Genomic DNA, 27,112 nt, shown 5'->3' with positions numbered 1-27,112 from the left:
CGGGGCTGCCGGCGGGGCCGCCGCGGCGCTCGGGGGCTGCGCGCTCCCGCGGGCCGGGGGGCAGCGCCCGCTGAGCGCGGAGGCAGCGCCAGGCATGGCCGACCCGCTCCGCAGGACGCTCTCCAAACTGCGGGGCAGAAGGTCCCAGCGAGGCGCGGCGGCGGGCGCCGGGCACCGCCACGGCGGGGTCTGCGCCCCGCAGGGTAAGTGTTCGGCCCCGAGGCTCCGGCTGCCCGCCCGCGGCCGCTCCTCCACCTGCCGGCCAGCGCCGGGCGGGGGCTCCCGCGGCACCGGGATGTTCCGTGCCCGCTGCCCGGGGCGCCGCGCCGGGGCCGGGCGGGAGCTTGGGTCTCGGATCGGTCCTCGGCGGCGGCAGCGTGCCATCGGTACCTGCGCTTCGTCTGGGAGCGGGAATTCCGCGTGAAAGCGAGAGCTCCTGGGGCTTCGACCAGCGCTGTGTGCGCGTCCCTGCTCGTTGTCTTGTCTCCCACATCTGCTTGTCACTCCTCGGCTGCTGTTTGCCCGCTGGGCTTGGTTGGTTTGTTTGCTTTTTAAAGATGCACTCGAAATCTTAAAGATCAATTTTCAGTTTTGTCGTTGTTCCATTTGACCATATAGTAGTTATATCTTACACTTTTGTTAGGAAGCGTAGTTAAAGAGAACGTGTTTAAATATCAGCCAGAAGAACTGAGAGTTGTTTGATCCATATATGGAGAGGCTGGATAAAGCTGTTCCCTGCTTCCATGCAATCTGCAAAGCAAGGCATGGTATCGTGGGGAAGTATTTTCTGTGCCCACGGAGTTGGCATAAGGTCAGCTATGCCTGCAGTTGAGTTGAAACATTGAAGCTTTGATTTCTGAGCATACACGTGTTGGTACTATTACAGTTTAACTTGAAATACTGATTTATCTCTTTTTTTTTTGTCAATGGAGTGAAAGATGAAGGAAATATCTGACTTTTTTTTTTTTTGAACACCATATTGAAGCCTTTTGAAAAGGAACTGGTTTTGTTTTTGGTATTTGTGTGGAGACAAGTCTTAACTATATTAAATGTAATATTAAATAGGTATGTGAAAATGCTAATAGTAGGCAGCATTCTTCTGAATGAAGCATTGCTCTAGAACAAAAAGTATGTTCCTGACCTGTAGGTCTCTCAGAGCTCTATATTTGTTTAAAATTGACTCACTCCTGTAACAGCTAGCAACATTGAAAACTGGCTCTATGATATTGAACCACTGGTTGTGCAGATACTTGCATGTGAACCAGTTTGTAACTAAAATAAACACAGGCATAAGGGCTTTCAGGATCAGGGCCAAGTTCGAATAAAGGGGAAGCAGTGCTTGCAAATACTGCTAGCAATTGCAGAAACTGCAGTTGGGAGATGTATGTGTGAGTGTATAATTTGGACGCGTTTCCGTGGGCATTTCCAATCGGTGAGAGTGGGGATCGTCCTGAGTCCTGTGGAAGGTGGAGTGTCCCCGTGGGCAGCCTTGGTGGAGGAGGCTGGAGGCTTGTGCTTATTGATGGTTCTGCACTAAGCTTTTGCAGATGGCTAGTTATGGAGATACCTGGGTGGATGTTGAAAACAGTTTTCTGCTGCTGGGACTGGAGAGCAGCCTGAGGCTCACACCAGATGTGTCCCTGGGTGTATGCTTAGGCAAACTGTACTGCTTAGGAGCTGTTGTTTTGGGAATTGCAGGCTGCCCTAACCAGTGCGGAAGGACCCGTGTTTCCACAGCAAAGCAGGAAGTAGCAGATATTTTTGTTTGTGGAAATACAGCTCTCGGATGCTCTATCTATTTATGTCATCGGAGCAGGAACCAGCCTTGGAATGAAGCAAGGACTTTGGGAGGATGCCTACCCGAGAAGTCCCTGACCCAAAGAGACTTCTTGGAAACATAGGCATAGCCCTGTACCCATTGCAGAGCTATCCTTTTGGTTAGTTCTTACTTGAAATTGTAGCGCGACAGTGTGTAAGGAGGAACCATTACAACGACATGCTTCCATTTCTAGGCTGTGGGTGGGGGAAGGAGTATGATTGCTGCCAAATCACTGAAACTTTGACAAGAGATCTGCATTCACGTTTTCCTCAGACTCTGTTACCTGACTGACTTGGGCCCCAAGTATAGCAAAGCACTTCAGTGGAGGTGTGCAAAGGCTTCAAAAGGAGCATGATTAATTTTGTTAATTCTTTGAAACAAGTTATTTCTTCAAATTACAAACAGTGATAATACTGCAGTTTAGCTGAACAAGCAAACTATGCTTTTGAAAAATCACCAAATGATGAATCTTTCATCAAATAAAATGGTGGTGTTTCAGATCTTATCAAGGATCTCTTCTATCATTAAAGTACAAACCTAAAAAGAGGGTCAAAGGGAAGGTGTTCAAATGAGTCTTTTTCATGTCTCCCTTTCTACAGCAAACTTGGCTGGATTTACGGAGCTGCTCCATGAGTCCTCCAGAAAGGTGCCCATATTTTAACATCCATTATTGGTGTGAAAATAATTCTTTGCTAAGAATAATGTTCAAGTAGTAATGAATAGCTTCTTCCATCTGGAATTTCCAATTGCAGAGGGCTTCATGTGAAAAGAGGTTGTCTGTTTTATGTGAACTCAGTTATCCCCGTTCAGCCTTGATGGCTGAGAGAGCCAGTGTGGGTTGTCCTCGTGTGCAGAGCAGCATGAGGGTTGTCTGACGTGCTCCCTAATTTTAATTTGGATGTGTTTGCAGCTTTTCTTCCAGTCCTAGTACAGGGGTCACAGCTCCCCGATGTGCTGCAGCCAGGGGGGTACGGCACTGCTGCTGAGTGGAGCTTGGCTGTGCTCTGACAGGGGGCTCAGGTGTGAGCAACACTTTTCATGGACAATCAAATGTTTGTCTGTTGCTTCAATGAAACTCGCAAGTTTTGAGAACAGGCAGTGGAATTTGCTTACTTCTTGCATGAAATTTTTGTTGTTCAGAATTTCTCTACATTTCTTCTTTCTCCTCCCTTATTTTCATGATGGTGTGTTTTGTTTTATTCCCCCGAAATCAGGGGATGATTCTGTCTTAATTGAAGGATAAAGCTGGTAAGGACAGTCCTTTCTGGAGGTTCTTGTGTAAGACATATTGTCACCTCTATTTATATAGAAATCTAGAAATTAATAGATGTGGGAGTTTTGTAGCCATTTAAGCAGTACATTTGGACTGTGTCTTCGTTGGCATAACTAAACTGGAGAAGGACTGTGTAGTAACTTTTCAAACTAATTGCACCTGAACTTGGCAGAAAAAAACAGCCATTTCTGTGGAAGTATGCATGACCTTTCAGCAGAGCTATCTCACTGCCATTTATCTAAATTATGTGGTGTTAAAAATACAGCCAAACATGCCTGGCTCTTTATTAGCTACGTGCACATTCTGCTTTGATGGGCTGAAATATAATTTTGTGCTCATATCACCTTATCTTTTGTCCTTTCGGATGAGGTCTGATGCAAGTGTTATACAACAGCAAATGTGTTCATCTGTCAAAAGCAAAACGATATTCTAAACATTTGTCTTTCCCTCTCTTTTTGCCTTCCTTTCTGGGAACAGATTTCATAGAAAATGTTTACATAGCTTCGAGAAGCAGGAAGGAGCCCGAGTGCCCCCAGGCCAGCGAGGTGCCCGAGCACAGGCCGCAGGTGAACAGCATCACCGTTTCCAAGAAACGCAGCTGGCTGCAGCAGAGCACCCACCGACGGCCCCCTCCTCCTCTGGAAGAAGAAAATGCCTGTAAGGAAGTGCCCGGGGCCGTGGTCCCCGTACCCAGGTCTCCCGTGCCGCTGCCCGAGCCCGCAGTGCCCTGGGCTCCCTGCAGGCCGCCCGCGGGGCGGGAGCGGAGCTGCGCCCTGCCGAGCCCGGCCGCGCTGGGCAGCGCCGGCCCCGACTGCGGCGAGGACGGCGACGCGGATGATGAAGGAGAAATATGGTACAACCCCATCCCTGAAGACGATGAGCCCGACTTGCCCGGGGTCCCCCCTTCTGCTGTGAATAGCCTTGTTGCTGTGGGCTCCCCGTCGGTTCGGTACAAAGCCCATCCTGGGGGTGACTCTGGGGGGGCCGCGAGTCCCCCTGAGGGTGCCACACGCTGCGCGGATGCCGCGGGCAGCGGCGGGGCCCAGCCCGCTGAGGGCAGCCCGGCGGATGCCGTACAGCCCGGGGAGCACCCGCAGCAGCCCCTGCCCAGGCTGGCCTGCAAGGCTCCCGCCGTGCCAGCAGCAGAGGACAATCCTGCCTTCAAGTGTCCTTCCACAGGTAAGACTGCCCAGAAACATAAGTGTTTGGACCTCTTGTATGTTAGGGGAATGATAAACCTTTGTTACGTCTCTTTTCTCTTTCTCCACCTCTTACGTTATCAAGTTAAGTTTGGGTGGAAATGCATGTCAAGTGCATTGAAAGTGACTCAGGTTGTGAGACTGATGCCTGCTAAGTTCAGGGGTGCACTGTTGTTTCCCAGTCAGTTTGTTCATGGCACGTCCAGGTGGGGCTGGCCTGGGTTCTCTTTGGCCCCCACCTCACTGAAGACAAAGGTTTTACAAAATGAGCTTGCTGAAGCCTGGTAATGTGAGGACACAGTGGGTTTCCTTTGTCAGCTGGTGTCTAGCCCTGGCCTTGGATTCTTGCCTCAAAGCTACTTAATGTCTGCAGAAGTTTCTTTACTTGCTGTCTGGGACTTTTTAATAAAGACCTTTTGGTAGACCATGTAAATGCTATTCATCACGTCGCTTTCTGTAATTACTGTCTTGTTGACTGTCTCAGGCTAATCTAATAGACTGGAGAAGAGTGGTTTTCACTTTCAGAAGGCAGCCTCTTTGTTCCTTGTTATCTTTGGCTGAGTGTTTGATAGTCTCGTTTCCATAATTCCATTAGTGTGTGAATCCAGCATCATATTAAGGATTTTTCCCAGTCTGTTAAAAAACCCCAAACAAATATAAAACCACACCAAACAAAAGTAAGCAGAAAAAACTCTCCCAACCCTTTCCAAAAAGGTATTACTTTTAATTACTTACGTGCCTCGTATTATCTCGACCTTAACTCTAGTGTCCTGTTCAAAGTTAGAAACAGCGTAAAGTTCAGGAGACAGGGAATTCCAGGTTCCTTTCTTTGGAGAAAGGTTACACTTTACACTGACATTTAAGAGCCTGTATTTCTGCCTGGTTGATCAGAAAAGACCTGAAACGTTGGTGTGGGAGCCCAGGTGTGCATCGCCTTCTGGAGGGGCTTCTTTTTGGGTTGTCCCCATCCAGCCTCACCATCCTGGCCCCATGTTCCTTTGTACTGGGAGCTGCTGTGCCTGGATTCCTGGTGTAGAGATATTACTTCTGGGAACAGGGTTTATTTTCAAAGAACCAGAGCAACTGCTGTTAACAGCAGAAGAAAAAATTCTTGGTCTTCTGGGGGCTCACATTTTGTTCTTTTCATGGAAATGCTGCAGATACAAGCATATTTTTAGTTGCAAAGTGTGTTAAAGTTTTTGGGAGTTATTGCAAATAGCTCACTTTATAGCTGCTTTAAATACTTAGACCAGTTTTATTTGCTTGCAAGACAGATGAGATAATATGTTCTTTGGTAGATTTTTGTCATTGTTGGGGCTCTAGATGCTTTGTAGAGGTCACTAAGTGTGGCTCTTTAGGAAGGCCGTGTGTGTCCTGCAGACTGCTTGACCTCCATTTAGTTGGTTAATCTCTCCATACGTGGGTGATTATTTGTTTTTTTAAAGAAGTTAGTCCCTTTCTGTAAGAAGACAAATATCAGATCTCTTTTCATACTGAAGATGCATTTATTTCTGAAAGCAAAGTTGTCAATTTCAAGAGTTCCCTGAAACTGGGAGAGAAGTTACGAATTTCACCTGATTGTTTGTTATGCTTTTAGTTAATTAAGGTACTTCAAATGCAGCTCTCCTTCTACATGTGTTGGGTGGTGATCACATTGAATAGATTAATTGATGATGAAGTGGATCCCTGCTGCTTAGTAATTGGCTTTATTATGGAGAAGTGGCTTAGTTCTTTTTAATCCAGTTAAAGTATCTACAGTTATTTTCAGTCAAATTTGAAATGACAGCTCATCCATATAAAATTACTACATGAAAGGCACCATGGCAAATTTCACTTTATTTATAGTGTTAGGACCTTGTTTGAATTATATAGCTGGTATGAAATGGATGTCTCTGTTTGTAGAGAGCTGAGTACATTAAGCAATAACTCTTGTCAAATAAGAAATTAAAGCTTTGGGGAAAAGTCTGCTTACCTTTCTTATTGATGTCATATATAATATGTCAATACTGGTTAGCATTGGAGCCTAAATGTTAGATTTCCGGAAGCACAGACAGAAAAAAAGTGGGGCAGTACAAAATCCAAGAATATATATGTATTTGTTTATTTTGTCATTTGCTGTTTTCTTGTTTGGACAATGGAAACAATTTTACCTTTAAAATTATAGACACTTTTGCCTTACTTGGATTTCCAACTTTGTAGAGAGAAAATAGTAATGCCTTTTTTTTTTCTTTTTGCTTGCTTTTTTGAGTCTTTATTAGACAGGAGATTTCTTTATGAAAAGAATAAATGATAGAATTCTGTTAACTGTGGGTCTTTCCAAACAGAGCACCAAATAGGTATTTCCTGTAACTGTTACTAGTACAATGGATCATAGTTGTAGAGGTGCTAATTTGTCCCATAGTCTTAATTTACACTGCTAGCTCCTGGTATTAATCTGGTTACTTTCTACAGTAAATGCCATTTATGTTAATAGGATTTGTCAGGTAATTCCTTAGTGAATAATTCTTGCCTTGTTGGCTTTAAAAAAGAAACTGATTAGAAATAAGGCACCCTTATAGCAAAGCTTGGGGAAAAAAATCCTGTATTTTTTTTATTGCACGTATTCAAAAGGTAGGAGTAAGAAGGTAACTTGGTTCCAAGTTAATAATGTAGAAACAGCCCAGCTTAAGCTCCTAGGTCTGTGGGAGAAGAATTTAAGTGGAAAGAACCCTGGATGCTGTTTTTAATTATGTGTCTCCTTGCACAGACAAAATGGTTATGATTGAAAAATAGAAATATTTTTTTTGTTACAAATGCAATATGGGAATTTTTTTTTCACTGTAAAATGTTGAAGTAAATTTTCTTTATAACTCCTTAGGACTGAACTCATGACTGTGTGTTTTGATAGATGATGTGTATATCACCTGCAAGTTGTTGAAGAAAAGCATCCCTTTGTAATGTTGGCTCCTGAGACAGATTTACACCACAGAGCTCTGAATAGTGCCTTCTGAAGAATTTGCAATATTTTTGCTTTTGGGGAGGATAACTGTTGGTATAAGTGCCTATCTAATGAGTGGAATCATCTCATGTATCTGTATCTGAGCAACATCCGGGTAGGACCGGTCATTGAAGGTTGCCAGGATCTGGATTGTGCTTTTGCTACTAAAAATGTACTTGAGTTAGTTGTCTGGGTGGAAAATCCTGGTAAGAATCACTGTAAACAATTTCTTTCCAATGTTATGGCAAGTGAAGATGGATCCCGTGTTCTCACTTAACCCTAATGTGTGCCAACTGGAACTTGGCTTAATTCCTATTAAAACTACAGGGTTCTTTCTCCACTTAAGGCTGTGACCATTATCCTGGTTTCCAAATACATCTTTTGGGGCCAATGTAGGCAAATATTTTGCATGCTACATGTTGCAGGCAAACTTCCAGCAATATTCATAGAGTATACTGGGCAGCAGATGCTATCTACACCTTTCCTTCCACATGTTACAAATATTATTTTTGAAATTTAATGCTTATTTCCCAGATGGAAGATGCTTTGTGGTTTACCTGTTTTTCAAGTGCAGGGAGCTTTGGTTTCACAGTACAGCAGTGCATTGATGTGAAATACTTGCGCAATGTGTGAGATACCAGAATGGTTAGGGATTTGGTAGAAAGGTCCCTCTGCTCCCTCTTTCTCCTGCAGAAGTGAAGCCAGTTCTTAGGTGGGTTTTTGGGGAGTTTGTGCACGTGCTTTTGGAGGTCAGGGGCTTATTCATGCATTTGTCTTGGCTTCATGGGGTGACAATGCCATAAAGGCCTGGTGAGAGAACAAGATGTAACACTGTGGAGTGGGAGCAGTTCCATCAAAATAGTTATTGCCTTTTTCAGTTTCTGATTTATCCTGAGTAAATGTTTATATCCTCTGATGGGGAAAATAGGGGCAGAGCTGCTTTTCATGCTGTGAAAGACCCAGTGAGGAGAGGAAATGTTTGTGAGAGCAGCCCGGGCAGGCAGTGCCTGGCATCGCCGCGGTGCTCCAGCCTTGGAGTGCCTTGGTGCAGCTCCAGCGTCTGAGCAGAGCCGCCTGTGGTTCGTGTGCAGGGTCATTAATGTTTCAAATATCTGCAGCAAACTCACGCTGCTTTGGAGATGCTGAACTCTTTAAATCTGGTCAGTAAAGTGCTGCTACACCTGCTTGCTCCTGTCTGCAGTGAGATACCCCATGGTGGATGCTCTGAGGATCACCACCAGGATGAGGAGCAGGCACTGGTCACCCCCTTCACCTCTCGTGCCTTGGAGGGGGTGTGCTGTAACCACCTCCCATATCAATTTTAAGCAATGTATTTTCTGTCTTTTGCTCCTATAAAAATGATCCTTTGGTTGATGAGTTCATCACAGTTTTATTAGTATCAGTGTCTAATCAAAGAAAACAAACTATCTTTACAAAATTCCAAGATTATTTTTTTTACCATTTTAATACTTTCTCCATTCCTTGATTCTGAAGCAGTATGTGAGATAAGGACTGTGTTGGTCAAAGTAATAATTTATAAATAGGTAAAAAAGACTTTACGTCTTAAATGCAGAGATTCTTCCATTAATTTAGATAAGTAATTAAGATTTTACATAGAAATAATTGCTTTCTAATGCAGTTTTTAAAAGTGCTTTTTAGTTTTTTAATTTTCTTTTGCCCAGTTACTGATGTAGATAGAGGTGATGCTTAATTGAAGTTGTTTCAGTTTGATATATCATGAGTTGTTCTCTCAATGCCATTTACAGCTCTGCTCTGAAGTTTTATATCAGAACAGGTCTAGAACTGTGCCTGCACCTGAGAAACTTAACAGCCTTTGACATCAGTAGAGCTGATGTGCAGTGTGTCAGTTGAAGATCCAGATCAGTATCTCTCTACCACAGAAAACCAGTAGCCCTCTTGCACCTATTGTTTGCTACAGGAACGGTTTTGAGATATTTGGGCTCTTCTATTTTGATTTGCTGCTTTTTCACTTTTAATACATTAACTCAGCATTTCCATTAGGTGTGAGAGTGGCTGTTTGATACTTCTACACCAATAGCTTGGTGTAGAAAGCAACTGATAGCTTTCTGACCAACTTAGTCACCTCAACTTGTTCCCCAAAAATAAATTGCAGGTTTTCTGAGTAACTTTAACTCAGAAACCCTATCTTAAGCAATGGGGAATGTGACATATATAACAGGGTAGTCAAATGTGCCTGTAAAACAGCATGTGTTGCTGGCAATGGATGTGACAGTGATAAATGTGCCCAAACACATACAAACAGCATTAAACAGGGTCAGACAAGCATGTTTACTGTGCTAGATCACTGCACATGTCTGGCAGGGGCTGTGTTGTAAGTGTTTGAGTCTGAGCCCTCTCTTCCCTTGTGGCAGTGTTGTGTAGGGGTCTGCTTGACTGCGGGGATGCTAGTGACTGTCCTGTGGGCACCTGGATGGCTGGGCTGGCCGAGGAGCCTGGTTTGTGAGGCACTGTGGGCTCGTCATGTTTCTGTGGCCATGGAAAGGCTTTATGCTTTCACACAGCCACAGTGCTGAGCAAAGTAAAAGATGGCTTTCTACTCAAGCTGAACCAACAGCTGATGTTACACATAGTTACTTAGGGTGTCATTGGATTGCATTGTTCTCAAAAAGTTTTTTTTTTTTTTTTTCCTGTATTCTTACTGCTGAAGTGTCAGAAGGCAGAAGGCAAATGTATTAAAGCCAGTATAATAGAACAGCCCAGGCTGGAGAGGGCTTCAGAGGATCATCTGGCTCACCCTTCAGAGGAACGAGGAGCCTAAGTGAGACCACCTACCCCGCCCCATGCAGCTGTAGCTTGGAAACCTGCAGGGGTGAAGACTCTACCACGTCCCTGGTTGTTTCCAGGGATTGAGTGTCCTCACTGTAAAAGATAAATGTTTCATACACATATAAATGGTAGCTGTATATCTAAAACTGACCATCCCCACACTATCCTGCTGCAACAGGTGCCTCTTACCTTTTACCTTCTCCTTTCACCCTTCTGTAAGGATATTTTTAATGTCTAGCTGCTGTTCGCAGCACAGTCTTGTAACTTGGATGAGAAAAGAGGTGCAATTCAGTTTTGCTGTCACCCTTGTGAGAAAGCTGGGTAGGCTGGGAAGTGAAGTGTTACTGGACTGTGCTACAACTCCTCCTGCAGCTTGTTCAGAGTTGTCATGTACACTCTTTTAAAATTGCGTGCATACCTCAGCACATTGCTGGCTTTAGTGGAACAACATGTGGCTCAGTGCTGATGGGAATACCATCCTGCATAATACTGCACTGTTAACTTTCCTCCAGCCACATATTTCACTTGAACTGTTTGCTGCTGAACGCAGCAGAAGTTGGACACATAAAAGTCATAGTGTTAGATTGACTCTTTGGTTTTAATGAACTGGGGGGGGGGGAAGTTTAATTTGCTGGCCTGCTTTTCCAAGCCTGTGCCAAAGAGTTTTGACAGAAAAGGGAGATTAATGTTAGAGGCTGCAGTGTGGCAGTGATTGCTATAGAGCGCTCCTCGCCAGCCCACCAGTGGGACCGTGCGGTGATTTGCAGTACAAGGGAAGGCTTTGTCTGCCTTTATCAAACACCACATTTCTAACTAGCTGCTTGCCAGAAAAGCACAGCAGGCGTGCTAGAAATAGCCCTTCCCCTGCAAGGGAACTACTTCTATGAGATGCAGGATTAAATGAATTTTCTTCTGTTCCTCTGGAAAACAGATTCTATGCATTATTCTTCGTAACTGAAACTTCCTTTTATAAAGATACTCTTTTAAGCCACTGTCTGCAAAAGTTACTTAATCCAAACTTCTATTGAGACTAGAGCTAGCCTTTGTAGGGTTTTTCTTGGAAGGGGGCGAGGGAACCAAAACCACAGCAGATGACTTTGGTCAAAGACCAGATTGCCTGATTTAGCTGTTAAGGCTTGGTGAAGTATAAAAAGTACATTACAGTTCAATGGTGAGAATTAATTTCAATGCACAAAGTACTTGTAAGAATTACTTGCTGTGGGCTTGAAGTGATTAGTTTAGAATTAAAGTAGTAAGTCTTTGGCAAATCTGAAGGAGAAACCCCTTTAAAGTATGGTTTACTAAGCGTCTTGTGAAAACAACACTTCTTTCTTTCTTTTTATATGCTGTAAGCAGTCTCCTTTTCCCTGGCTAGCAAAGGGGAATGATGGAGGGATAAAGGTGTTTGAGTCTGTGAGCTGCCTGGGCTAATTGCTTCACTCAGGGTTGGTGTGTTTAGGGGTTTTATAGAACCCCAGCCTGCACAGACAAGGCTACCCAGTCCTCTTGGGAGCTGCTAACATTTGAAAATGGCGATTGGCATGGCTGTTGCTGGCAAGAGGCACTCTTTGTTTCTTAAGGGGAGGAAAAGTGACTCTAAGTGAAAGTAATAATGTAATTTTATTAATATCTATCATTCTGCCCTCAGCTTCCCCCCGAATTGTTTCTTAACTCAGGTAAATTGATCAATTTTCTTGCAGTTATTACTGCCTCATGCTGGTAAAAGTGAGAATGACTTGAGCAAAACTTGGTATTTGCATTTCCTTGGGTATTAGAGCATGAGGTGAGCCACAGGTTCCTGCCTGTGTGCAGTACTGGCTTATGTCTAATTGTGTTCCTTAATTAGCTGTTCTTTACTGCTGAATTGAGGAACTGTTGTTGGTTTGGTTTTTTTTCTTTTGCTCTGTTTAGCATCAGTGCTTGCTGTTACTTTTTTTTTTTTCTTTTTGGTACCTTGAAAAGGGGGGCGATTTCATGTGAGGCTGTTAGGATGTCACTTGGGAGCTGTCTAACTTTAAAGTCTCTTGTGGGGTGGTAGTGCCAGGAAACATGGAAAGTTGCTGGCAGGCAGTGAAATGAGGCAGTGCAGGATGCAGCTTTTGGAAGGAATAAATCTTACATCATGCTGTAGAAAGGAGAAGCTGAGAAAAATGAAAGAAAAGGTGTGAGACTGCCTGCATCTGCACAGGAGAGATTTAGGGCTCTTTGAGGTAATAGAGGGACACAAAGAGCCACATTCTTTACTAGAGACAAGTGTCTTTCCTCTAGACATAAGAGGAGTGGTAATGCTGATGTGTTGGCCGTGTAGCTAACTGCTCTGTAGACAAGGGTGCCTTTGCCATATTTCCAGGATTTTTTCAGTCTGGTTTCCTTGCACTTGTGCCCCAGGAATGTGGCCGTGTGTGCTTGTCTGGGGGAGGCGGCACAAATGGGTCGAGCTGAATGCAGCGGGTGCAATTGCTCATTTGTTTATATGTAGTTTCTGGCCCTTTCATCTCCATAAAGCAGAACAAATCTGGCTTTTGACAATGAATTGCCAAATTTGGCTGAACAAGTCAGCAGAGCACAGCTTTTTGACCACTTGTGAACATCTGACTGAATGAGTGATGGGTGTCTGAATGAACTGTACCTATCAGGTTATGACAAATCGTACATGTTTTCCCCAAGTTGAAATGTTTTTTTTTTCATTGCCAGGAATTGTGGTTTGAAAATGATTATTCCTTCTCTTTTCTTCTAAAGGGTTTGGAGTTGCTCTTGCACGCAAGCCTGATATACCCTCCACAGAAGTTTCTCCTCCAAGTCCCAGTCCCCTGAAAAAAAGCGGATCAATCAACTGGCCTTTCCCTGATAGAATTAAATCTCCCAGGACTGTGAGGAAGCTTTCCATGAAAATGAAAAAGCTGCCAGAGCTGAGCAGGAAGCTGAGTGTGAAGGGAAGTTCAAGCCATAGTAATTCAGATAATCCTCCTTCCCTGCTGAAAAGTAGCTGCCGGGATACAAGCCATACAGTGTCTTTGCCTTCTTCTGGAAACTCAGCCACAGCTGCCAGCAGGAATGTGATAAGCCGTTACCATCTTGACAGCAGTGTGTCCTCACAACACACCTACAAAAAGAAGAGCTCGAGGAGCTCCAAATCCTTCAACAAAGGTGGTTACCTCAGTGATGGTGACTCTCCTGAACTTATAACAAAATCAGGTAAACACAGACATGACACCAAGTGTGGGAAAGGAAAGGAGAGCCTTCCAAATAACAGTGGTAAACCCGAAATAGATATTGATGCCTTCAGACACTACAACTTTTCTGATCAACCCAAGTGCTCTCAGTACATCTCTGGACTCATGAGCATTCACTTCTATGGTGCTGAAGACTTAAAGCCACCACGAATAGACTCAAAAGATGTCTTTTGTGCAATACAGGTTGACTCAGTAAACAAAGCAAGGACTGCCCTGCTCACATGTAGGACGACATTTCTTGACATGGACCACACATTCAACATAGAAATCGAAAATGCTCAGCACTTAAAGCTGGTGGTGTTCAGCTGGGAACCCACCCCACGGAAAAACAGAGTGTGTTGTCATGGAACTGTGGCTCTTCCCACTCTCTTTCGGGTCACCAAAACACATCAGCTGGCTGTCAAACTGGAGCCCAGGGGGCTTATTTATGTCAAGCTGTCACTCATGGAGCAGTGGGAGAACTCTCTCGATGGCCTTGACACATACCGTGAGCCTGTGATGTTTGGGGTGGACGCTAGGAAAGTTGTAGAGAAGGAAAATGCAGGCTTGATGGTGCCGCTTTTGTTGCAGAAATGCATTCTGGAGATTGAAAAGAGAGGCTGTCAGGTACTGTGCATATTTTCATCTCTTTTGTCAATATTTCTATGTTGAGATAGCTGTTGTTGCAGTGTAAATAGTGAGTGGAAATGGAAGAAATTAAAAACATTTTACAAGTCAATTTTTTTTTTCCTTTGCTGCTTGTGTGTGGTGAACACTGCCTATTGTAATGTGGGAAGAATAACAGGACTGTGTGCAGTCAGCACTTCCAGCTTGGCCTTTGTAGAGGAGAAGTACACTTGCTCACAGGAACTGCTCCTAACAGAGCTTTAGGAGTGGGGTTTGTGAAACAAACCTGCAGCCCCCAGTGTGTAGAGTCACCTTCAGAAAGCAGAGATCAGTTGAGAACTTGAGAATGTCTGACCCCTGAGACATGGGTCAGTCTGTAGGGGCACACATCTGAATGCCAGAACGATACGGTTCACTGTTTGCTCAAACCCAATAGTGAGACACTCCATGCAGGGACACAGTGAGCCCATCTTTTGGTGGAGTCTGAAGGCAGTGTGCCTGAGACCCATCTCTGTCACCACTTTGTACACAGCATTAGGATGAGTCCCTGAGGGGCTGAATTAGTTCTTTGCCCACCCCACCGCTCCTTGTCTTTCTTCAGGTTGTCCTCAAAACTGGGAGTGCTGCAAAGCAAAAGTACTTTGTCTTTTTTTCATCCCATTATTGGTTGATGTAATCTAATGAATAAAAATATATGTGAGAAATGAGGTATGGAAAAAAATCAGTGGTTATGGGTGCTAGACAAGAGGTCTGTTAAGAAGGGCTATGCACAGTCCTAAGCTCAGATGTTCCCCACGGCAATTAATTTGAAACTGGTGGGAGGACTCTTGCCTGCTGTTCCGCAGCGTGCGTGAGCCCTTCTTGTCTTTTGCACCTGTTCTCACTCAGGTGAAATTGAGAAGTAGTCACACCTACCAGTGTTACTATTTTAAATTGCTGACAGGTTGGATATGCTTGCAGGTGTGATGAGATTAGCTCTGCTGTTTATAACCCAGGTCATGAACTATGGAGGGAAATGGAACTTCCACATGGCTCTTTTGCTGAAAGTCATCGCTGGTATTAGCTGTGTGATTTTTCTTGTGGATACTTCTCTTACCATCCAATCATTGGAAAAGAGAAGTTTTATTCTTTCTAGTATATGTGTCCTATGGTTTCAGCACTTTATTATGGGCTTATTAGCACCTAGTCATGCAAATGATCTTGGGTAATCAAGGCAACGCTGGTAATGAAGCAATTGAGATTTGAGTTATCTGAGTGTACTTGATGCTTTTGAACATGAAATCTATTTTTGTATTTGCACAAAGAGAACCAAAACTGCTAAATACACTCTTAACTTCTTCTTTTAACCACATGCTTGTCTGACATTTTTGACTTTCCTATAGACTGCAAATACTGTCATGGTGCATAATCTCCACCAGATGTGGAGATTTCAGATGTGGCATTAGTAAACTTTAAAAGAAATTATCTTAGGCATATACTAGGTCATACTCAGTCTTGAGATTGGGGAGTACAAATTCCATTGGGTAACTTTCCATTTATTTAAACAGGAATTAATATACGATCAGGAAAATATGTTTGCTTGCATACCTTCATTCTCATGGTCTTAAGACAGTACAGGTGGGGTTCTTTGGTTTGGTTTTGGATAATTTTTTGTCTTGAGTCCATGGTAGTTTTGAATTAATCTTTTACTGCTCAGTACACCTGCCGATAGTGCTAGTTAACATAAAATTAATATTTCTAAGAATTTGTTTTGTAAGATCATAGTAGTACTTTGCATAAGTGGTGCTGATAAAAATGAAAAAGAATGATTAAATGGAAAATTTCAGTACATGAAAGTGCATTATTTAATTGGCAATTTAGTTCAAGAATGGTGTGGGTTTCACTCCTGTCACCTCAAACATGCTAAATAATAGCTGTTTTGCAGAAAATTTCCAATATAATTTGAAACACATGGAAGTCAGCATCTTGTCAACTTTAAAACAACATATTATAGGTGTAATAATGGAGTAGCATAATTTTCTTGAAACTCTGGTTAAGGGTATAAAAGTAAATTTTAATTTTTTTACTATACAATACAATACTGTAGGAAAATGCTTTCACTTATTTTAGGATTGTGTTGGCTTATTAATTGATTTGTAACTTTCCTCATTTTTACTATGGAGTCAGTTTCATGACTTTTTCTTCTGCTAATGATTAATGACTGTATTTGGACTGCAATTTTGATTACATAAAGCTCTAAACACTTGTCTCTTCTTTCTGCTGAAGTTCGAATTCTATTTTGAATAATTAAACAATTATGCCGGGAAAAATAATGATGATCTGAGTAAGTAGGGTGAGAAGCAAATATATGTTTAATCTGTGTTTCTTTCCCAATTCTGCATAAATGCAAGCCATGAAGCCATTCCAATTTAGAACTTGTGTTATGTCAATAAAACACTGCTCAGCACGTTGACTGTTGAGGAAACAGGAGCATCCCTCTCTGAGTGCTCCCAGTCCCTGTGTCCTGGGAGGTGTCTGATCCTGTATGGGGTGATGGGACAGCCTCACTGTGCAAACGGAGCTGCATTCCCAGCCAGCTGCTGCTGCTGGGCTCTCTGGTGCAGTCACTGCTCCCTGGGCAGGCAGTGCTGATGAGGGCTGTGGTTTGTGCTTGCAGGTGGTGGGGCTGTACCGGCTCTGTGGCTCGGCAGCGGTGAAGAAAGAGCTTCGAGAGGCGTTTGAGAGGGACAGCAAGGCTGTTACTCTCTGTGAGAGCCAGTACCCAGATATTAATGTCATAACAGGTAACACATTTACTTGCTTTTCTTCCAACAGAGTTGTGCCATGTTCCTCATGTACCTTTAAAAGGGGGACATTGTCTTTGAACTCTTTTTCTGTTGTCATTTTAACACGCTTTTAATTTCTGCTGAAAGCTGGCTGGGATTGAGTGGAGTTATTGAGGGGGATGTAAGTAAGAATGAAGCAGCAGTGATTTTTAGGGAGGGGAGGACATGGAAGGACCTGTTTTCACTAACTGCTCCCCCAGGTACAGAGGGAAGTGGGAGTCTGAAAGGAGCTGAGGTCTTGGAGCTGGTTTAACCTCTGCCATTGATTTGTATTGGAGCAGATCTGGAAAAGCTTGGTTGTGATCAGGCACCTCTGCTGTGCTGGTGGATCCTCACCATGTGACCCAGGGTTGCCTTGGACCAGCTGTTCTCCCCTTTACGTTGGAGATTGGAGGAGTTAAGGAAACAGAATTCCCATTGTATTGTGCAGGCTAGTTAGAGCTGCAGGAAAGTGCCTTCATTTGATCACTGCTTCTGTAGAAACCTTGCTGAGCTTTCTCCTGCTCCCTCGAGTGGCCCTTCACTTAGTGAAGTGCAAGCAAGCTCTACCTGTATAAATATTTTCATTTAAAAAAGAATCCTGCCCTTGCAGCAGTGCAGCTACTGAAGCTGTGCTGCAGGAGAGGCAAGAAGGGTCCTGGGCAGCCTGTCTGCATCAGCTTCTCACATGGCTCTTTTCACAGGAGTTGCACTGCAGAACTGAAGTAAGTTGTTGAGGTTTTTCTGGTTTGCTAAAAACTGGAACAGTTTTATAACTATTGATATAAGCTAAAGTTGATCTAATTTCTGGCATCACTGAGTAAGCCAGTTGCTCTGAGAAATTAGTCAGAAGCATTCACTGCCTGTATATCAAGGGATGGAACATGTAACAGTAGTTGGGGTGTAAATTTTCTGTGCCAAAATCCTTTCTGTAATATCCAACATCCAGCTGTATAGAAGAGTTATGCCCTGTTTGGAGGTTTGTTTCATTTCAATGTACTGGGAATTAATTTTATTCATTACATTTTATAATGCTGCAACATGTCATCAGAAGATAGTACCCGATGACATTTACTGAGTTACATAAACCTCTTGGTTCAGAGTGTGCAGCCAGTCAGTTTGCCTTACTTGCCTTGGCTGATTTTGCTGTGGGGCTCAATGTTGTTCACAAGTACCAGCATTCTCAGCATCAGAAACTTGTATTTATAGAACCATAGAATGTTTAGGTCTTTTATCAACGAGGTGTACCGTAAAGGTAAAAAGTATAAATGATCTTTTAAACTGGATCATTTTCTTGTCTTTACAAATAAATTAATGAGAAGAAATGCTGAGAACTTCTAATATCAGATTGTTCCATGAAATCATTTTGCATCTAGAGTTTGCATTGTGAGAGTGAAAAGACTACATCTTTGTTTTCCGCCTTATAGAAAGTCTCTTGGGTGTGCCTTAGTTTACGTTCTCTTGCAAGAGCTTACTTACCTGCTGCTTTCCTTACAAGGGAAAAAGAGTTTTAAGGAATTGCACTGAAAAGCAGCTTCTTTTCCCTGGTAGCCCTGCAGCTGTGCTGTGCAGGTGCCTGCAGTGCCTGTGTCAGCGTTGTGCTGCAGGGACTGACTGGGGGGGCTCTGGGGGCTGGGGGAGCAGGGAGGGAAGGGCTCTTGGCATCTGTACCTTCCACTGACCAAATGCAGCTGCTCCAGTTATTGGAAGCTGCCTGCTGTGGATTGACAGGGGAAACTACAGCTTTTGTGGACAGCTGAGTTAGCCACTGTGCCTACTGCTCGGAATAAAAGAGCCCACAAAACTTACTGCATGTGCTTTGGGAGCTGGGTTGAGAGGGAATGTTTCCCCTGATTAGTTAATGCTGAGGCTGATGCACATGATTCATACCTCTATCAGCCAAAACATGTGTTCCACAGAATATGAATCCTCAGCATAAATCTTGGCTGATTTGAAGAGAAGTGCTGCCTTATGTCCTTTTTGAAATTTGAGTAGCGCTCCTTTCCAAAAAGATGAATAATATTTTTTTTGACAGCACTCCAAAGACTAAAGAATGAACATTTAATGATTAAATCTTGACTGAGAAATACTCTTAGGATTGGCACAGGCTGACACACAATGAAATGGGCTCATGGATCACACTGAGGCTTGCAGGCAGTTCATGGAACTGACCTGTAGCCATGTTGTTGCATCGTGTCTATTGGCATCCATGTGAATTCATATCTGCATAAAGCTTGCAATATTCTTAACAGTTCAGTGGGTCAGAAAAATGAGGAATTAATGAAGTGGATGGCAATTTCTACTCTCTGTCTAAATTTGTTGTGTGTGGTTTTGTCAAGAGGAATGTGCTAGTGGGCTGGCAGCAGCAGGACGCGTAGATTCATGGAAAAAAAATAACAGCAGCCTCTTAGAGGGCTAATTTAGCTGAGTGAATAGCAAAAGGATTTAGAAAGGTCAAGGGGCATTCATGGCTCTCAAACCATCCTGCTATCTGGAGCTGAACTGGAGAAAGTCCTTTGGCAGGTGGTAGTCCTGTGATTGTGGATGCTATTGCAGGAATTCCTGCTAAATAATTATTAATAGACAGTTGCCAGTGTTTAGTATAAGCCAATTTGATTAGAACATATAATTTCCTACTCTAAGCTGGTTTTGATTTCAGCCTCTGCCTCCAAAAAAAGCACAACTGAAACAGAGATCTTGATAGAAGTCAGCATCTCTTGCTAATGTTTTGCTTATGAAAAAAGGAAAATATCCCAGACCATGTTGTACAGCACCGGCATCTCCCACATTTGTTTCATAAATATTTTAACCAGCTAATCCACATAGGGAACATGAGCCTCTAAATTCAGGGAAGAAAAAATATTTGGTGGGACGGGAGGAATATGAGTAAGTTACTAAACAAAAACTAGCCACTTTAGTGGAGAAGTACCAAAAGTGCATATTCTTTTTAAAGCAAACAAAAAAATCCCACCAAAACACCAGGGGAAATATTTTTTCAGGAAAAAGTGGTTGTTCTCATATTTTGTGTTCCTGAGGGGATGTTCCCACGTTAAGCACAGAGTGAGCTCCTGGAGGGCGTGTGGTGTCTGCAGAGATGGTTCTGCCCGGCTGCCCCTGCCCGTGCTGCAGCAGGAGGGGATTTGGCAGCTCAGGATCAGGGCACTGCTGCTTCAGGCAGTGCTGCTCCTGCAGCACAGCTTCGGTAGCTGCACTGCTGCAAGGGCAGGATTCTTTTTTAAATGAAAATATTTATACAGGTAAAAGACAACTCTTACATGCATTCTGCGTGTGAAGGACAAAATGTTAACTTCTGTTCCCTGTACTGTGTTAGAAACTACCTTGTAACAAAGCCTACACCGTACAGTTCATTTTACAGCTCTGTTACACAGGCTTGAGTTAGTGAAAATTGTTGCTTTGTTAAATAGCACGGTGTGATGGTAATTGCTCTGATGTGAGATTTTACAAGGTTGTGAGGAGGGCCTGCTAAAACAATCTGCCTTTCAAACTTTACCTGTTTGGAGGACAGGCTGCTTTGTTAACTGCAGTACCTGCTTTTGAACAGGTACTTACTCTTTCTTTTAGTCCAGCATTTCTTCCTAACAAAGGATTTAAATGCAGTTGTGATCTAGCTAAAATTAGTAGATATTTGTGGCACAGAAAGTAAATTTTTAAGGAGAAAGAAAACTGCTGGGAAGCAGGCTTATTTTCTTCAATTTTTTGTTGGTTGTATTGGATATTGCTCCTGGATAGCATCTGCTATGTCCTTTCCAGAGGCTGCTGTTAATATTTTAGTTTTATTAATTATTCTTCTAGTCACTGCAATCCCTCTCAAAATCAAGTATCAGCCAGGTTTCAAAGCCAGCTTACAAGAATGCAAACCTCAATTCCTCTTTGGAAAGAATAGGTGTTAATGAGGTGCTTCCTTGGTTTTTGCAGTCCCTGGAAACAGTCTCTGCCCCATTACACCCCAGCTGCAGAAATGCTGCAGTGTTTCTGTGCCCCAGGGAGGGCTCGGTGCTGGGCACCAGGCAGTGCCTCCCGTGGGTGTGAATCACATCTGTCACAGCTGGAGTGCATGGGGTGCTGGGGCTGCAGGGTACCCAGGGGTAGCAGGGGCTGGTGGCTCTCTCTCATGAGGACATGTTTGGTTTGTGCTTGGCTGGGTGAGAAGACACCATGTGCTCTGCTGTATGTGCCCCTGGCACTGGGATGTTTGCTCATAATTTTATAGCTGAAAATAAACAGAAAAGAGAAACTAACTGATAGGCTTATATAAAAGGAGGGATCATCAAACTGGACTTTGGTGTTTGTAGGAGCTCCTTTCCTTGGATGGGAGGTAGACTGCTCTGAGTCCTTTCCTTGCCTCCCCTTCCCTGAAGGAGGAGGGAAGCTTGGAGAGATGCTCGCCTGGTGCCCAGTGTCCTCACTCCTGCCCATGCAGCAGCCCTGTGCTCCAGCCCCTCTTTGCTGTGCCCTTTTGGTGGTGTCCTCCCATTCCTCGCTCCTGAGTGCCAGGTTTGACACTGACACAGAGGATTTTCTTGTGTAATGAGTGCAGTTGATGTGCTTTAATGCTCCCAAAAACTGCTGCAAAGAGAATCTGCAGCTTGTTAAAGGCAGCTGTTGTGTCTCATTAGGTGTCCTAAAGGATTATCTGCGAGAGCTGCCCTCTCCCCTGATAACCAAGCAGCTCTATGAAGCAGTGTTGGATGCAATGGTGAAAAATCCCTTGAAAATGACGGCTAGTGGTTGTGAGAATGACCCCAGTGACTCTGAGCACACAGCAGCCCTTCTGGATTGCCTGCCAGAGGTTGAGAAGGTGAGTAGTGTTAGCACGTTCAAGTAAATCACAAGCTTCAGAAGCTAAGGGAGCATTTTCACTCTGGATATAAAACGTCTCGGAGCTGTTTATCAGATCAATTGGTTCACTTGCGTTAGGAGGGTCTGCATTGCTGCATTTGCTCTAGTTTTCATTTTATATCGTTTCTTTAGAACTGAATGAAAGGCTGTGATGTCTACTTTTACAAGATCAGATAAATGAGAATTCCTGTGTGTTGTCCTGCTCCACTTCTGTGGAGCTCTCTGATCTGTATGTTGCAATTACCTGGGCAAATCCATTCCTCTTTCTTAAGTACATGCCGTAAAGCCTTTGCTTCCCGTGCTGTGCAGTGTAAGAGAGCTGTGCACTGTTAACCTGCCACATTCCTGTGTAGCACCACAAACCACAGCCCCTTCAAGGGGGAAGGAGAGAGGCAGAGGCCTCCACAGTATCTGGAATTACCTGGAAGCTTGTTCAGATGCTGACATCATATTGAAAGTTTTTTTATTTTCTAATGTACCTGGATCATCTGTACTGCTGCAGCCTCTCCTCCCTTCCTGATGTACTGTGAGAAAACTCATCCATGTGAAACTGAGTTCAGATAAGAAACAGAGTTTTACCAGAAAGTCTGTTTTAATTGGTCTGCTCTGTCATAGTCAAATACAGCTTTTCTAATTCAGCACTTAGATGTTCTGTTGATGGATGTTGGTAGTAAAACCAGAGCTATCAGCCTTGATCTTTTCTCTCTAGAGCTGTGACCAGCACCACTGTTGTCTAGTGTTTGGTTTCCTGAGCAGTATTTTGTTTCTTTAGGCTACCCTGAAGATGCTGTTGGATCACCTGAAACTGGTGGCTTCTTACCACGAAGTAAATAAGATGACATGCCAGAATTTGGCTGTGTGTTTTGGCCCTGTGTTACTGAGCCAGAGGCAGGAGACCACCAACCATAACAACAGAGTCTTCACAGACTCCGAGGAGCTTGCTAGTGCCCTGGACTTCAAAAAGCACATAGAGGTTCTTCACTACTTACTTCAGTTGTGGCCAGGTACTTTCATCTGATCTAGGAAAAAAAGTCAAACCATTGCTGTGTGTTTGCACTGTGTGACACTGTACATTAATTCATGGCATGATTGAATAGCATCAGAATTCTTAAAGTGTGAGGTTCTATGGCATCACCTGTTAATCTAAATAAATTATGACAGTTTCTATTTGGGCACTTTGCTAAATGGGAAGTTTGTTAGTTTATTTGCTTTCTTACCATATGGCAGCATTTGAGTATAGTGAAAGAAATAGTAAAGACTTTATGTGGTGACTAAAGACACTAGAAAACACAAACCCAGTGACATTAAAGTTTCCACATCTGAATTAGAGAGGTGTGGGGTTTTTTTTTCCCCTGCTCTTCAGCTTTGACCTGTTGGGGTTAATTTATTTCCACCCTTGTAATTTGGCAGAGTTGAAGACATCCTTAGAGTAAAAGGTCTGCAACTTCTACTTGTTTTTGCAGAGCTTTGCATAAGGAAAAATGTTGCTACTCCATTATGGGTTTGAGGTGACTGAAGATGCTGCTGCTCACTTGTCACTGCAGGTGGGCGGCTCCAAAGCTGCTGATCCCCAAAAATGAAAAGCTTTCAGTCAGATGAGTGAGTCTGTGCAGGAGAGGTGGGGCTGTAGGTGGAGGAAGAGGGAGACCAAGAGATGTTTGGGCAGCAAATACTGTGCAGAAACTAATCTTGAAACCCTGGGGATGGGTTACGGCATGGCTGCTGTGGACTGCAAACCCAAGTGGATGCAGCTCTGCACATAGGAGTGTGTATTGCTCTAAGAGGGTAGGAGTAGGGTAAGTAGTAGAGTTTTCCTTCACTTAGAAGAAAAAGCCAAGTCCTATCCCTTGGCTTGCAAGAACTGTGCAGGATATTGTGTTAAAAGGGAGGTAAAACACAAATGCAGGGACTTGAGTAGGTGAATACCACACAGTGTAAACAGCACACTTGGATTGAATGGAAGGATTACAGTCTGGTCCCTTATATTTAATCTCCTGTAGTTTGAGACAGCTTGATAACCAACATGTTGTGCAATCCTTGGATTTCCGTATATTTCCAAGCGAAAACAAATAGGCCTTGTTTGGTCAGACCGTGTAACACTGGCAAGTTATTGTTAACCCATGGCCCTTCATCTTAATGGAGCATAGTCTAAACAGAAGGGGTTTTGTTATAGTAAGGGGGGAAAGCAGTGAGAGTTATTGCATGTTACTGTGCAAGACATAAAGTGAAATCCCCTGGAGAGACCTGAGCTGTGGATCCAGAAGGAGAAGGATTGGGCGCATTTCAGGACTGAATCTTTGTGCTTGCATGTGGGGAGTCTAACAAGGAGGGGCTCACGTGGTGAACTGCATGGGTTTGTGTGCACTGCCTTTTCAGTGGTGAATGGGAATAGGAAGTCTCTGCTGCTCATTACAAGAAGCAGTGGTCTGTGTAAAACCAGAAGTTTTGTAGCTCAGATACTTAATAGGCCCAGGTCAGTGAGAGAGCAGTGCTGTTTGCCTTAGGCAGTGGGTCGCAGCGGAGGAGCCTGTCAGTAACTGTGCTGTGCAGTCCTGAGCTCAGGTAATGCTGCCAGCAAACCCGTGTGGGTGAGTGTGCCTCTGCTTGTGCTGCACAGAAAGATTACTGCAGGGGAGCTTCTTCGGTAGCACAGAGCGTTGGGGCAGACGAGAAGCACGAGAGCTCATCTCGCTGTGTTGTCAGCTTCTCTAGGTGTTTCTCAGTGGTGGTGCTTTTGTTGTGTTTTAACCTCTTTTGCAGTGCCTGCTTTCTGTTACTCCTTAGCCTGGATGAAGTGTGTGAACTGAGCTGTGTGCTTTTCTTTGACCCAGAGCAGGATGGTACAATGAATTTAATTGGTGTTCTGGGAGTTTCTGCTTTTGGAGAGGTTTCTCTGCTATAATTTGAATCCAGCATGAATTTTGGAAATTAATGTTTTGCTATAGTTTTTCCTGATTATTTGATATCAAACAGTGGCAAAAAGTGTGCAATGTGTTGGCCGTAAGTTTGCGTGTATTCATGCACGGTCTTTGTGGGACATCGAGGGATGACAGTGGGCAGCTGCCACGGGCTTTTAGTTGCAGCATGGGGCCAGTTGTGACCGGTTTAACTTCTCTCTTCTAGTTCATCACTCGCCTGCCAAAGAACCAGCCCACCTGAACGCGTTTCCTGAGCACTCGTCCTGCCTGAATTACCTGAGGCCCAAGAGGCAGAGGCCCCAGGTGCTGAACCTGAGCGGTACCGAGATGTCGGGGGTGCTCAGACCGAGGCCAGCGGGCCTCGACAGCCCGTCCAGCAACCGCTATGCTGGGGACTGGAGCAGCTGCGGGGAGAACTACCTGTTAGCCCCCAGGGACTGCCTGGGCGAGGCAGACTACGACGACGTCCCTTCGGAGGGCACCGAGAGCGGCGAGGACAGCAGCAGGGCCGAGGAGCCGGAGGGCCCCGCGGGACGCCCGCAGCCCGGCCCCGCAGAGCACCCCTTCGGGAGCTGCCTGCCAGTGCCAGCCATGGACTCTGCGGCGGATCACAGGGCGCACCTCAAGGACCTGCAGGAAAGTATTGATACTCTCATAGGAAACCTGGAAAGGGAACTTAACAAAAACAAACTAAATATGAGTTATTAAATCCTGTCCTTGTGCCTCCGTGCCCTTGTTGGGCTTCCCTAGCTGTGTGAGGAGTGATGGTGCCCCCGAGCACCTTGTGGTAAGGCCACGGCCCACCTTGTGTTAGCACATTTGAAGCCATTCCGTAATGTTTCTGCCTTCCTCTTGGAAGGCCTTGTTCTGATTTGTGTTGGAGACAAGCTTAGACTGTGATGTGATTCCACATAGTGGCATTTCTCCCTAAAAACACTATGCACTTAGGTGGGCAGTACCTGATAGAAGATAAAGCAACACCTCTGCTGTCAGTGGCAGCAGGATTCCTCATTCCTGAACTCCTGGCTCCAGTACAGATGTTCCTCTCAGAAGAGGATGAACGCTGCTTGGCCTGAGTTTTGCAGCAGGGACTTCAGATAGACTTGTTTTACTATATATGCAATGGCTGCTATGAAAAATGCTTTATATAATATTTATATATAAAGTTTTAATTGTACAAATATTAACGTATTACTGTATTAACACTTTTCAGTAATTATTTAAACAAGCAAAAATAAATATTTTTCTAACCTTGTTTGTATATATCTATGTATAAATGTGCATGTGTCTGTAGCCATCTTTGTAAAGGAAAGGTCCCAGAATTATGAAATGTTCCTTTTCCAGGAAGACATGTTCAGTGACGCCAGGACAAGGTTACCCTTTGGGTAACACAGCATTTGATTTATGCACAGAAACATGGCCAGAGAGAAGGTAGGGTGAATGATTAATGGAAATGACCTTGTGTATTGCAGGAAGAGCCGTTTGCAGGTGTTGACTATTAACTCTCTCTCTCTCACACACACACACACACACACACGCACACACACACACACCCCTTTCTCTGTTTGTTTGGTTTGGGTTTTTTTCCCTTCATTGTTTGTTTCTCCCTCCATGGGTTTTTTCTCATATAAAGAAGGTCTGGAAAGTACTTACTTTTCAAGAAATATTTTTTGTTTTTCCTTTATAACCTCTTGCTTTGTTTTTGATGTTTTGGTACGTTTTTTCTTTCCAGAGTTTCATGTATTCTTCTTGTGGTACTCTTGGCTGCTGCTGGTAGTTAGATGCATTTGAGCCCTCTCTGAAGGCTTGTGGCTCTGGAGATGCAAGATACAAATTCAGCACAAAGCCAGTTACTCTTTATTTTTTGTATTACTCTCACAAAAATGGAAACCAGAGTTGTCATGTGAGGTTGAATGGGTGGAGTGATATTACTCCTGGGGAGTTTGGGTGGGATTGCAGTTCACTGTGACCTTATTAGATTCAGCTATCACCATCTGCTCAGAGCAGCTCTTATCTCTAGTCATTTATGGTGAGCCATTAAACATTTCCTGTTAAGGAAACACATTCTTGATTCTGGTAAAAATAGTCACCAAATGATATCCAGGTGTTTTGATAGTCCTTCTGACCAAAAGGACATCCAGAGTCATTCCTTGTCCTCTACAGGTCACATACACACTCCAAGGAAGGGGGGATTTGGGCAGGTGGGGCCGAGAAGGTTTTGGTGTTTTCAGAGGTCACATGCTGTCAGCTGCCAGGGTAGAAATTAATTTACATCTTTTTGGTACGATTTTTGACATCCCACCATGGCTTTCCATTCACCCTGTGGGTAAGTGCTTTTCTGCTAACCTGTACTTCCTTATACTGCTTAATTGAAGAGTTATTTATTTACAGTAGCAAAGAATTAAGAATTGCTATGGCAAACTTCACCCCTCTTTTCTAAGGAATTATTTTAGCATGGTTCCAATGGGTTATTCAATCTCACTAATTTATTTTTATAAGTGTTAAAAGATGCAAAACAATTATTGCAATATAATGATATGAATGAAAATGTAAATTTAACCTGAAGCATTTATCAGTAAATCGATGTATTTTTTTAAACTTTTATACCTACAGAA

The 27,112-nt window shown here is 43.7% G+C and overlaps 1 protein-coding gene across 1 annotated transcript; it reads left to right on the top strand.

Moving 5' to 3' along the window:
* On the top strand, nucleotides 1-27,112 carry SYDE2 (synapse defective Rho GTPase homolog 2). Its single transcript, XM_084211524.1, has 7 exons — nucleotides 1-203; nucleotides 3,570-4,271; nucleotides 12,816-13,915; nucleotides 16,572-16,698; nucleotides 21,357-21,538; nucleotides 22,352-22,583; nucleotides 24,703-27,112. The coding sequence occupies exons 1-7, from the start codon at nucleotides 95-97 to the stop codon at nucleotides 25,203-25,205; spliced, it is 2,955 nt and encodes a 984-aa protein (XP_084067650.1). The 5' UTR covers nucleotides 1-94; the 3' UTR covers nucleotides 25,206-27,112.

This window comes from Fringilla coelebs (assembly GCF_963513975.1).
Source record: "Fringilla coelebs genome assembly, chromosome: 9".
NCBI classification, from domain to species: domain Eukaryota; kingdom Metazoa; phylum Chordata; class Aves; order Passeriformes; family Fringillidae; genus Fringilla; species Fringilla coelebs.
Note: the sequence above shows the minus strand (reverse complement) of the source record. Positions and strands in the feature narration are given on the sequence as shown.